The sequence below is a fragment of the Leucopleurus acutus genome, assembly GCF_964270905.1.
Source record: "Leucopleurus acutus genome assembly, chromosome: 2".
Classification (NCBI taxonomy): Eukaryota; Metazoa; Chordata; class Mammalia; order Artiodactyla; family Delphinidae; genus Leucopleurus; species Leucopleurus acutus.
The window spans coordinates 177,009,639-177,022,881 of NC_139143.1; the positions used below are offsets into that span (position 1 = coordinate 177,009,639).

The 13,243-nt window shown below is 54.6% G+C and overlaps 1 protein-coding gene across 4 annotated transcripts in view; it reads right to left on the reverse strand.

The window, feature by feature from the left end:
• Window positions 1–6,843: 6,843 nt before the first annotated feature.
• Window positions 6,844–13,243, reverse strand: part of ALPL (alkaline phosphatase, biomineralization associated) — a 57,593-nt gene continuing 51,193 nt past the window's right edge. For all 4 annotated transcript variants that reach the window (XM_082865019.1, XM_082865021.1, XM_082865022.1 and 1 more), the window contains 4 exons: window positions 11,379–11,513; window positions 9,111–9,302; window positions 8,522–8,641; window positions 6,844–7,822 (listed from right to left, as the gene is read on the reverse strand). In XM_082865019.1, coding sequence (XP_082721145.1) covers window positions 7,557–7,822; window positions 8,522–8,641; window positions 9,111–9,302; window positions 11,379–11,513 — 713 coding nt within the window. In that variant the 3' untranslated portion in view covers window positions 6,844–7,556. The remainder of the gene's footprint in view (window positions 7,823–8,521; window positions 8,642–9,110; window positions 9,303–11,378; window positions 11,514–13,243) is intronic.

The window sequence follows — 13,243 nt, forward strand, 5'->3', positions numbered from 1 at the left end:
TTCCCAACTACCTACCAGCATGTCCACTCCAAAGTCCAATGGGCATCTCCAAGCTAACGTGATCCAAACCAACTCTCTATTTTCTCCCCAAATCTGCTCCCCCATATGCATAAATGGCATCCCACCCAGGTGCTCAGACCCCAGACTGAAGGGGCATCCCTGCTTCCGCTGTTTCCTCCGCTCCCTGCATTCAGCCCGTCAGCAAGCCCGGCTGGCTTTAATTCCCAAACGTGTCTGGGATGAAGCCCCTTCCCACCACACTTAGCTGGTCCAAGCCATCACCACCTCCACCCCCAGCAACAGAAAGGCCTCCAGACTGCCCTCCGGCATCTGCCCCTGGCATTGCTGATCCCTGCATGGCAGCCAGAGCAATCTTTCCATAAGCTGGATTGTGTCGCTCCCTGCGTCTAACCTTCCCGTGTGACAGAAGATGCAGGTGCCTATCGTGCCCCACGTGACACAGCTCCTGTCCGCCACTCCCACCTCATCCCATTCACCGTCTCCCCTTTCTCTGGGCTCCAGCCACATTGGATATTTCTGTCCCTCAAACATATTAAGAGTATTCCTGCCCCAGGGTCTTTGCACTTGCTTTATCCTACTTGGAATAATCTTTCCTCCAGCTCTTTGAAAGGCCGCCTTCTTACCGACTGGGTCTCAAACCAAGTGTCACCTCCTCAGACAAGTCCTCCCTGCCCACCAGCTACAGCAGGGCCCCCAGGCACTCTCTGGACCTTGGTTTTCTTATTTGTAAAATGGGGCCAGTGCCAGTGCCCTACCTAAGAGGGTGGAGAGAGATGGCTGGCGGGGAGGGGGTGCTGAGATGCCAGCGTGAGGCAGGCACTGGGCTCCTGTGTCTTCCTCTCTCACTGGCACCCACAGTCCCAAGGCATGGCTGACCCTGAGCTGGCTGGACCCAGGGTCAGGAGACGGGGAGAACCCTTTGCCAGAGGTGGAAGCTGGGCTCCTCTGCCCGTTTTACCGTGTGACTTCAACTTGGTCTCTGACCCTCTCTCGGCTACCTTCCTCCCTGGCCTGCAGAAGCCAACTCCAGCCCTGAGCTTTGTCTGGGTGACAATGGAAAGAGGCCTGTCCGCAGAAGATCCCTCAGGAGTGGAGGGATCAGGGCAAAAGGCCCATCCAGCACTGAATCTTGCCTTGAGGTTGGATGTCAGGACAGCACCTGTTCATACCCTGAGAACAGGCAGCAGCGGCTCAGGCCTTAGCCCTGGAAGGGCTCTGGGAGAAGAGGGAATGGTCACACCTTGAGCCTGTCCATATTCTGCCCCAGAGCCCTCTTCTCATCCTGACCCAGCCCCCATCCTCAGGGCACAGCCTCTTAGCCACCACTGTTCCCCAACCAGGTCACCTGAGTGGGCAGGAGGCTGATTACAGGGCCCTCAGCCAGAGTGTTCAAGCCCAGGCTGACCTCAGAGACCCTGGGGCCACCCGCCCTGGCCTGGGCAACGGGAGGGAGGAGGAGGGAGGGGGAGGGAGGGGGAGGGAGGGGAGGCAGGGGGAGGCAGGGGCTCTGCCTGAGGCTGCTGGGCACTCCCCACCGGGACAAGGGCACAGGCCCAAGAGGTCAGGATCTCCTGACTGACGCCGGCAGCCCTGCTCCCTCGAACCTTTGCAGAGTTACAATCCCGACTCCTGCTTTCTGCTGCTCATCCGTCCCGGTGCGCGGTCGCACTGCCTGCCTTCACATCCTTCTCATCTCCTGTTAGTTGTGGGATTTCACAGAAGTTATCAGATTTCTCTCTGCTTCCTTTTCCTCATCTGTAAACCAGAGACAGTAACAGTCCCTGCCCTCGGAGAGTGGTTGGGCGGATAAATGAGTTAAGTGTGCTGTGAAGCACTAGGAAGGATGCTGGCGCTCAGGGAGCACCGTGGAAATGTCCACGGCTGTGCCTGTAGCCAGTGTTTCCAACACCTCAGCGACTCTAAGCCTCGGTTCCAGTGGGCAGGAGGGAGAGCCAGCACTGGCCGGTGGCGGCCCCATGCCCCGCCTGCCCCTGCTGGGCTGGTGGGTCATGTGCGTGCCCCCCATCCTGAGGTTGCGGGCAGATGGCTGAGGAGCCGGAAAAGAGCCTGGAGCCATGATCAAGGCAGCATCACAAGGAGGCCCCAGGAAGCCACACAGGAACTCGGAAGCCCAAATCCTCTTCTGAGAACTTAATCCCCCACCCCACCCCCAGATCGGCTGGTACTAGATCTTGGTGGGAGGTCTCAGGGTTAGCCACCAGGGCTAATTATAAACGCTGCTGCTTTGGGGATCTCACTACCTGATCGAAGGGCTTCTGTGGCTGATGGGGCTGGGGTTGTTTTCCTTGGAGAGATTAGCGCCTCGGAGGGCCTTGGAGGAGGTGGACTGGGGGTGAGGCAGACCTGGGCTCAATTTGCAGCTGTCACTAACAAGCCATGGAACAGGTCCCTGTGCCCTGCCAAGCCTCAACTTTCTAATCTGTAAAATGGGGATGATATTGTCCAGCTCACAGGATGGTGGTGGGGTATGTGGATATGTCTAGCATCTGGGGATGCTACTAACCGTCCTACAACTTCACTGCCATGTCTGGGGTGCTTAGTAGGGTGTGCGACGCATTGTAGGTCCCCTGCTCCCTCCTGCCTTCAATCTCAGAGCAGTAAGTTTGCTGACAATCTATCCACTTACATGCTGATCCAGTTTCCTTCTTCACAAACAGGACTGAGACTCTCAGGCACAGGTTTGGGGACTGCTTCCTCCTCCCCACCTCCATGACCCCAGCTTCCCTCGCCTGGCCTCTTGCAGCAGACTTCCTTGTTGGTTTCCCAGCCTCTAATTCTTCTCAAAGCTGGCAGCCAAGATGATCTTTCAAAAATGATGCTTACGCCCCAGCTTCAGAATCTTCCTTTGCTCCCCAGGGTCTTCAAGGTCAACCCCCGGCTTCTTGGAATGGCATTTGAGGCCCTCCTGCCCATCTTTCCCACAACATTTCTCTGAATTCCCCTCTGTAGCCTCACGCCTGCCTCAGTCCTCCTCGCCTTGTCAAGCCCCAGTTCATTCTTTGCCTTCTGTCTCTGTGCCCACCCCACTTGTGCCCCCAGCTGGTTAGGTGCCCCCTCCATGCCCCCACAGTTCCTTGCCTCCCCACTGCCCTGGAATTCCCTCTGGTGGTCTCTACCATGAGACATGAACTTCCTGAGGACAGAGTCTTGGGCCTGTTCGCAGTTGTCTCCCAGGCGTGGCCCAGGCTATGGCCCAGAATAAGGCAGGGGCCACAAGCTCAGTTTCCACAATGACCAGACAAGTAACACCAGTCCAGAGGGGCTTTGCATAAGGGTACAGGGAACCCTGGGGACTGAGGCAAACAGGAGAGGTACCCCCAAGATGGGCAGCCGTCTCTCAGCTCCAGCTGACTATTGCCCTGCAGAAATGTGGGGCAGTGCCAGCACACCTTCCAATTTTTCAAAAAAAGCCAGAAATTCAAATCTTTTGTGCAAGTTCCCAATGTTCTGAAATACTGTGAGTTGGAAGGTGCCCTGAGCGTAAGTGAAGCTGAGACAAGACAACCCAAGCTTCCTACACCCCTTCCTTTCTGTGGAGCAAAGGTGCTCACTGTTGAGTGGGGTGGGGGGCAGTGGTTGCATCCCCTAGAAATCTAGTGAGGAGGGGCTGGGCATGTTGCTAACCATCCTATAATGCACAGGACAGTCCTCACAACAGAGAAGCACCCAGCCCCAAGTGCCGGTAGTGCCGCAGTTGAGAACCTGCTAGAGTTGTTGGTGGGAAACAGCCACTCAATTGAAGACTACATTTCCCAGCCTCCTTTGCATTTGATGGGATCATGTGACTAGTTCTCACCAATGCACCGTGAGTAGAAGGGACATATGTTACTTCCAGGAAGAAGTGGTTAAAAAGTGGTTCCCTCCCACCACCCCATTGGTGAGCTGGTCAGATAGACGTTCTGGTTAGATAGAACATCTGGAATTTAGAGGACAGCAGAGCCACATAGTGGAAAGAACCTGGGTCCCAGGCACCTGACCAGAGGCACCACCAGCTGTTTGAGATAGAAATAAACTCTTATTGTGTTAAGTTCTAGATTTCTCTTTAACAGAAGACAGGGTTATCTGGAGGACTAGAAGAGGATTTGTCAGCTTAGCTTCAGTCTTCCTCCCTGAGAAAGCATCTTACTGTCACCCTTAGCTTCTAGTTCTGCGGGTGGATGGGTGGAGCTGGGACCTCTGTCTGGACCCCTGGCCTGGATTAGGACTCAGAGCCACCAACAGTTGGACTAAAGGGGTGATGAGTGACGTGAAGGTGTGGGGTCCAGCCTGGGTGAGGGAGGCATGGGGAAGACTCTGGCGCCTGAGCATCCTTGATTATCCTTGAAGCAGACATCAGCCCACAGCCTGGACTCACGGCAGGAGGAGCTCCTTGTTTCTCATGGGATCCTAAAGGCTCAGTATGTGTTCAGCATGGTGCTGGGACTGTACATTCAGATGCAGGAATGGAACGTCAGCGAAGTTAAAGAACTCTCCTGAGCTCATGGCAACGAGAAAGTGATGGAGCAGAGACAGGAACCCCCATCTCTCTGACTCACAGCCCATGCTTTTGAACCCCATCCCAAAGTCTAACAGATGTGATGGTGCTTTGTTTGTATCCTTTGAGCATTTACTGTTCTAGCACATGCTTGGGAGCTTTGTCTCAGCCCTTCCAGGGGCCGGTTGGAAGGGCCAGGGTGTTCATTTTCCTGGGAGCAGCCCTCAGCCAACGAGGGATTAGAGCTGGAGAATAAATACCCCAGCTCCCTCGCCCCACAGTGGTATAACTCTGAGATACATCTTCTACACAGTCTCCTGGAGGCCCACAGTGGGACTGAGCCCTAGTTGTCCAGAATGGTAACCTGCTTAATAACATATCCTTCCCTTTCCATGCTGACTCCCCCACTCTGCCTGGTGCTTTCTGGGTTCCTTTTATAAACCAGTTGTACTCAGATCCTTGTCTCAGAGTCTGCCTCTGGAAAACCCAACCTAAGACACAAAGGATGGTTTGCATACCCCAGAGACGTGTAAATTGATTTTGGGTGGTACTGGCGAAATTTTTTAAAATTTATTTTTGGCTGCGTTGGGTCTTTGTTGCTGCACATGGGCTTTCTCTAGTTGTGGCGAGCAGGGGCTACTCTTTGTTGCAGTGCGAAGGCTTCTCGTTGCAGTAGCTTCTCTTGTTGCGGAGCACAGGCTCTAGGCATGCGGGCTTCAGTAGTTGTGGCGCACAGGCTTAGTTGCTCCACGACATGTGGGATCTTCCCGGACCAGGGCTCAAACCTGTGTCCCCTGCATTGACAGGCAGATTCTTAACCACTGTGCCACCAGGGAAGTCCCTGGCAAACTTTTAAAAACAGACTGCTTAAATGTGAATTTAAAGAAGTGTTTAGGGGGACTCCCCTGGTGGTCCAGGGGGTAAACACTCCATGCTCCCAGTGCAGGGGATGTGGGTTTGGTCCCTGGTCAGGGAACTAGATCCTGCATGTATGCCGCTACTAAGAGTTTGCATGCCCCAACTAAGAAGTCCGCATGCCACAACTAAGGATCCTGCACGCCGCCAACTAAGACCCGGTGCAGCCAAAATAAATTTAAAAAAAGAAAAAAGAAGTGTTTAGGAAATGATAGTACAGAGATACGACAAAAATTATGAGGATGGTATGAGAATAACAAATGAAAATGCTGTAATGTACAGTTGAAGATGAGGTCTCTGTCCTGGCGAGAACGTAGGCATGTAGTTTAATTTGTTATCCCAGCATCAGCTCGGCTGCGCTTCCCTTTTTGCCAGGACTGCTTGGAAACTCAAAGAGAAATCTGCTCAGCTGCATTTTCATTCTTGAAGGATGTCTGCTTCTGACATACAATTTCTCATCTTTCCAAGTTCATATTTAACTGGCCCCTGTTACGAGTCATTAGTACCGGCTGCCTCAGAGCCTGGTTGGCAGGAGGTCGGAAATGCATTATAAAGAAATAAAGCGTGTCATTAAGTATGGGAACTTTGTAATCAAATTCCAGCTCCACAACTTGAGGGACCTTGGGCACTCACATCCCCTCCTGCACCCTTGGCTTCATCATCTAGAAATGTGGATGATGGAGGCCTACTTCCTAGTGAGGATTAAATGAACTGAACGCATACAAGCATCAAGCACAGAGATCGGCAGATGGTAAATGATCAATATTAATTGTTAGGATTAGTATCATTATTGGGACTTTGATTCTAATTGAGGAAAGAGGAGCAAACTTGGGCAACTCTGTATACCCACAATGTCGGGTGTAATCTTGAGTCTGGTACCCAGGCTTGACAATCAGGAATGGAAAAATCACAATCATCTAGGCTGAAGCTCTGTGAGGACAACCACTAAATTCTTAGGACCTAGTACAGTGCCTGGCTCATACTCAATGCTTATTGAGTGAATGAATGGAGGAACAGCTACAATGGGCCAAGGTGGGCAGTTGTTTGTGAGCGCCATGCAGCAAGGGTGTCCCAGGGCCCTTGAAGGCCTTCCTGCCGTGGGTTTCAGGGCACAGAGGCAGTCTTCTTTAATCTTCATGGCAACCCCAGAGTGGACTGCCTCCCATTTTACAGATAAGGAAATGGAGAGGCAGAGACACAAAGGACTTTGTCCAAAGTCGCCCAGGTAATGAGCGGTGAAGTCCCCAGGTCAGCAGGAGACCCCTTTCTCCCCGTCCAACCCCACCTGTGCTCCTGGGCCCTGAGTCCAGTTCTTCCCAGAGAAATTATCTTATTTCAGTCTCTTCCTCACTGACCACAAAGACTCAGTCCTGTCCTCAGAAATATTTGGAAAGTTTTATTTAAATGTTTTGTGTTCCCTTTTAACCAACATCAAAAAGAGAAAAAATGTTGGCTGCTCCAAACAGGAGAGTCACTTCAGAGAGGAGCTGGCATGTGTGTTCAGAGCTGGGAAGTGTCTGCTCTGCCAGGCTGCCCTTCCCAGCCTGGGCCACCCTGGGCTGGATGGCCAGTCCCAGGAGCTGACTTCCTGGGAGCCCCAGGCGGCCTTGGAATGAGTGAGTGAGCAAACCCCCATCCTGAGGAGAAGGACTTGGTCTCCCCTGCAGTTAGGACTGGGCTTGGGGACAGGGACATGAGCCTGGTGGGGCCTGGTGGCTTCTTCCAGAGGGGAGGAGAGGGGAGTGGGAGGGTCAGATCCGGAACGTTCTGTCGAAGCCCCAAGGCCTCTGGGTCTGGAGAAATACGTCTGCTAGAAACATCAGATGCTTCGAGAAGTTCTGCAGTCTATGCTCTCTGCCTGCCCAAGGGAAACCTACCCTGTTGGCCAAAGGGGCAGCGGGTGGGGGCAGAGGCTGGAGGCCAGCAACTGGTGGAGATTTCCAGCAGGGAGCGAGGTGGGCAGCAGGCAGACTTTGGTTTCCTGGGTCCCCTTTCTGGCAGCTGCAGAGGCTGTAGAGGCCTCTGCCTCCCGCCCCTTGAGGTGTGGGCTGCCGGGGGTGGGCAGCACTTGGAGAGGGAGGCCAGCCATCTGTCGTGGGCTGGTAGATGCCCAGGCCCTGGGCCCTCAGAACAGGATGGCCAGGGGGAGCAGGGCCAGCAGGAACAGCAGAGGGCCTGGGGAGGGGCTGCCTGACAAGCTGGCGGAGGCACAGTGGTCGCGGTTGGCACCGATGCAGGCTGCGTAAGCCATCACGTGGGGGATGTAGTTCTGCTCGTGGACGCCGTGCAGCAGGTGTGCCATGGGGCCCTTGGCGAAGATGGCTACGTCCTCCCCGCCATGGGTCTCGTGGCGCAGGGGCACGGCAGACTGTGCCTGGTAGTTGTTGTGAGCTGCAGGCCAGAAGAAACACTTGCTGAGAGCCTACCAGGGGCCTGGCACTATGCAGTAGCTTCCCCGTGCCCCTTCCAGGTTGGCTTGAATGCCCCCATTTTATAGAAGAGGAAACGGAGGCTCACTGGAGGGAAGTCATTTCGCACCAGGCCACAGGATTTGGGCCTGAGTCTGTTCTGACACAGAAGCCTGCACTCTCAACCCCCAGACCTCATCCGGGCCGTCTGGATTAGAAGGGAAGAGTCAACCCAGGAGAGCCTCTTACCATTGGCTGTGCCGTTAGGCCCCCAGGGACCCCTGGGGACATCATGAACAAACATCCAACAATATGGAATTGGATAAGCAGACTGGGAAGACTCACACACTGGAATATTATTCAGCCAGTAAAAATGACAGTGTAACATAGCAAGTAGCTACACATGCCAGGCACCATGCTAAGCTCATCAGATCTATCTAGTCCTTCAGACAAACTTAGGAGGTAGATATGGAGGAAACAGAAGCTGAGGAAGGTGAAGGTATTTGCCCAAGGTCACAGAGCTGCTAGATTTTAGGAGGGATTCAAATTAAGGTTGTTCTGACTCAAGTCCTGGCTATTCTGAGACACCCCCCCGAGCCTTAACCACAGGACTACACTGTTTCCAAGCTCATCCCTAAGGGGGTGTCCTGTCCCCTCCCAACTCTGGGCCTTGCAGTCTTACCGTAGTCCACCATGGAGACATTCTCTCGCTCACCGCCTACCACCTTGTAGCCAGGCCCGTTGCCGTACAGGATGGCAGTGAAAGGCTTCTTGTCTGTGTCACTCACCATGGGGGCCAGACCTGCACAGGGAGGCACTGGTCCAGGGGTCATGTTGGAGTACAGTCCCCAGCCCCCAGCTTGGCAACCCCTGGGTCCCCTTTCAAGGAAGTCGCCTTCCAAACCCAATTTATTTCCAACCAGCCACCCTTCAGTTTTCACTGTGCCCACATCCTCCCATCTGTTGGTCTGTCCTTCCATCCTTCACATCCATCCATCCATCCTCTCCTCTCCCCTGTCCATTAATCCATCCTCCCTCTCATTTTTCTACCCATCCATCATCCAGGTGGCCACCCATACACCCACCCAGGCATCACTTCACTCCATCCCCCATCCTGTGTTCCCCCACCTGTCAGTGACTTCTCCTCCCTGCCCAATTCTGAGTCTCACACGTGCCAGGCCCTGGGCTTGCCAGGTCTCCCACCCCACTCCTGCTCCCAGAGGGCAGACCCTGGGAGTGCCCAGTGCCCACCCCAATGGAGGCCCACCTACCAAAAATAGAGTTGCCACGGGGGGTGTACCCGCCAAAGGTAAAGACGTGGGAGTGGTCGGCGGTGACAACGGTCAGCGTGTCTTCCACGGAGGTCATGGCGCCTGCCTGCCCGATTGCCCAGTCCATCTCCACCGCCTCGTGCAGTGCCTGCTTGGCTTTGCCCTCATGGTGCCCGTGGTCAATCCTTCCCCCTTGGGACACCAAGGCAAAGGCCTCCAGTGAGGGGGCGGGGAAGGAGATCTGACCCCCAATTCCCATCCCATGATGGCCAGGGGACTCCCCTGGGCCAGGCACCACACGAGGCACTTGACACAGCCATTCGACCTTCACAGCACCTCAGAAGGCGAGTTGTTGGACCACAGGCCCACGAGTGGAGAGTGCAAAGCCAGGGTTTAAAGCAGCCCCACCACCCCACTCGGCTCCCAGCACTGCTTCTTCAGCTTCTCGGGGTCCCTGAAGACCTCGGAGAGGGAGGGAAGGGACCCAACATGCCTGAATGGCTACTAGGTGCCAGGCATCATAAGCTGATGTCTTGTTTCCCTTTCACAACAACCGTGGGCAGAGATGGGTACGATTAGCCCCGTTTACAGATGGAGCAGCTGAGGCCGGGAGTGGGAAGTGATGTGTCCAAGGTGGGATCTGCTAGGATTTGATTTCAGGCGTGACTCGCTGTAAAGCCCTGTTTTTCCATCTCCGCTTTGAATACATCCCCTCCGAGGGTTAAGCACGCTCCTAAAGGGGAAAAACCCTCCATGCCTGGGCAGTGCCTACGGCAGCCTTCCATAAAGGCCCGGGGAAGCCTGCACCTCATGCCACCTCCCCAGACGAGCACAGGAGGCCTGGCGTTAAGCCTGGCTTAAAGGTCACGGCTAAGGCTGTGTGACTTCGGAGAACACCTTCCATCTCTAACAGGAAGACGATGCCTGGTGGACACTCCCATCTCCGAGGCTCCTGAGCCTGGGGGCCTGGCCGCCCTCCTTCCTGCTAGCCTGGGCCTCACCACTCTGGCCCGGCAGGCTAGCAGGGTGGGTCCCTCCTTTGTTGTGGCTCTGGGAGCAGCTGGTCTGGCAGGCCCAGTCTTGGCCGCGCTCACAAAGAAGACTGCTCCCGGGGGAGCCCGTGCTCACCACCACTGGTTCCTGGTTGGTTCTTCGGCATCAGAGGCCCGTTCAGGGCCAGGCCGAGACCGCCGTGCTTCAATGGGAACCCCGGGGCTTGGCAAGAGAGCCGCCGAGTTGGGCCGGCGGCCGCTGGCCTCCGGAGGGCGGAGGGGCCTGAGCGTGTGCGTATGTGTGGTGACAGGATGTGTGCAAATACGTCCGTGTGCGTGTGTCCATTTAGAACATGAAAGACAATAGTTGTTAGAACCTTGGAAGATTCTGGAAACTTTATCATTTCCTCTCACTTCCTATTGTGATTGACTTAGCTACTGTGTAATCATAATAATGATAATAACAGAAGCATAAAGGATTTATTCTCTTTTGGGCCCTGCTCCAAGTACATTATGTCTCTGAACTCAATGGATGCTAATAACCCTTCTTGGAGAGGGGGACTATTTTTGGCCTCATTTTACAGAAATGTACAGGTAGAGGTCACAGAGCCAGTGGGTGGCAGCATCAGGACAATGACTCCAGGGCCTCACAACAGTGCTGGGAAACCCGAGGAATGTCGGCATATGGCACCGCTGCCTCCTGAAGGGTCTGGCTCTCCCAACCCAGGGGACCCCGGGATATCCCAGGGCCCGCCCTGGGCCTTCTCCTCTCTGACCTTGTTCCTACACGGGCCCAGTAACATCAGAGGTCTGCTGTCCAGCTGCGAGGGTTCCTGCAGACCGATGGGCACCTACAGAGGAGGACCCTGGGCCGGCGTCCTTGGGCCCAGCCAGGCAGCTGCTAAGAGCACATTTGTCTACCGGGGCCTGCTGATTTGTCTTTTGGGAGGAGTGAAGCTGAGGGGCCTGCACACCCCTCCAGAGCCAGGCCTTGGGGAGGTATTTCCAAAAGGAAGAAACTTGCCTCCTCTCTCAGGAAGCCTTCCTGGACTAGTAAGCCAGATGTGCCATCTCCACGCCCAGAGGAGAGCTGCTTGTTGGGCTGGGAACTTCAGCACCGCCCCCTTTTCCCCCCTCCCTCCACAACCCATCTCCCTAAAGGAATCTCCCTGCTCATCCCCAAACTGGACAGTTCTGAGAGCTGGACCGCCCTAGCCCTGAACCCATCTGGAAGCTCCCAGGGAAGTGGCCCTGCAGTCAGGTCCTGGACCCCTACCTTCCACCAGCAAGAAGAAGCCTTTGGGGTTCTTGATCAGGATCTTGATGGCCATCTCCACCATCTCGGAGAGTGAAGGGTCAGTCACGTTGTTCCTGTTGAGCTCATACTGCATGTCCCCTGGCTCAAAGAGACCTGAGGAGGACCCGGGAGGATGTGGGTGTCTCCCCACACACAGCTTGGGGGTAAAGTGGGGGGATGGAAGCTCATCTGGGTGGCTCTTGTGGGCCTGACTTGTGCCAGGTGCTTTGGGCGCACTTCCTCCTTTCATCTTCTTAGCCACGCCATGGTGAGAGGGACCACCGTGTCCACTTCACAGAGGAGGAGACTGAGCCTCAGGTGTTTAGTACCTTGCTATTTTCAGCTGCTAAGTGGGAGACCTGGGATTCCAATCCATCAGCCCACCCTGAGCCCACAGAACCCTGGACATGGCAGAGGATTGTGTCCTGGCCTCCACAAGGCAGCCTGGGCGTGTATTTACATGTCATTTACAGGTCAGCCTTGAAGGGCTCAGTGCCCTGTGCAGTGAAACAGAAGAAGGGTTGGGGTCACTGTCCCTTCTGTTCACCGAGCTCGGTTTTTTCCCTTGTGAAGTAAGGAGAGTGATCCATTTCTTACCCATGTCACAAGATTCCACAAGTACTGGGTTGGTGCTTCCAGTCCTGGATGTCCTTCCAGAACACCTTGCCCTTCCATAATTGCACGCAGCCAAGCAAGGGCTCCGAAGAACAGAGTGCTTACTCTGTGCCACACGCTGTCCTATGCGCTTTGGAAGCACTTAGGCGCCAGCCTCCGAGATGGTGCCCAATAACCCTCCTTCCTGGAATTCATGCCCGTGTGTGCCCCTCCCTCACGGACTGGGGCTGGCCGGTGTATCCAACAGAACACTGTAGAAATGATGGCGTGTGACTTCCAGGCCAGGGCATAACACATTGCGGCCTCGGCCTTGCATACTCTTACATTTCTGGGGGAAGCCAGCCGCCATGTTGTAAGGACACTCAAGCAACTCAATGGAGAGATTCATGTGGCAAGGAGCTGAGGCCTCCTGCCAACAGACTGCACCAAGTTATGAGCCATGTGAGTGGCCCACCTCAGAAGCCCCAGCCCCAGACAAGTCTTCAGATGACTGCAATCTCACGAGAGACCCAGCTAAATCACTTGCAAACTCTCGACCCAGAGAAACTGTGAAGGAATAAATTGTTCAACAATCGTTATAAATAAAACAACTTTACAGTTGTTTTAAACTGTAAAGTTTTGGGATAATTTGTTATGCAGCAACAGGTAACTTATATATTAGCTCACTTAATCCTCATGACAACCCTGAGGTAGGCCCTATTGTTATCCCCATTTTACGGAGGATTCATTATCCTTATTTTATAGAAGAGAAAACTGTGGCACAGAGAGGAGAAATCACTTGCCCAAGGTTGCACAGCTCATGGGTGGTAGGAGCTGGATTTGAACCCAGCCCTCTGGCTCTAAGATCCATGAACAGAACTTTTTTGCTCCATGGGTACATGCATAACTCTACACAGCCAGTGTGGGGTATAGGGTGTGTGCTGTGTGAGCCAGGCAAGTAGAGAGCTGTGTGTGTATCTGAGGGATCCTCCAGGTGCCCAGCTCTAAGCCCATAACTTCCAGTGACACACCCAGGACCCAGGGGCTGTGCTCCTTGAGAAAGATTTGCAGGAGGTCTTGCCACCACTTGCTTGGCCCAATAGCCAGAAGGGAAAGAGGACCCAGATGTCTGCATGGTGGCACTCAGGGTCTCATTCCACCTGGCCTGGAGCCGCCCCCAGGCCCCACACCTGTTTCCCACTCCCTGGGGAAATGGGGGTACCCCCCCCCCCCCCCAGTCAAGACCACTG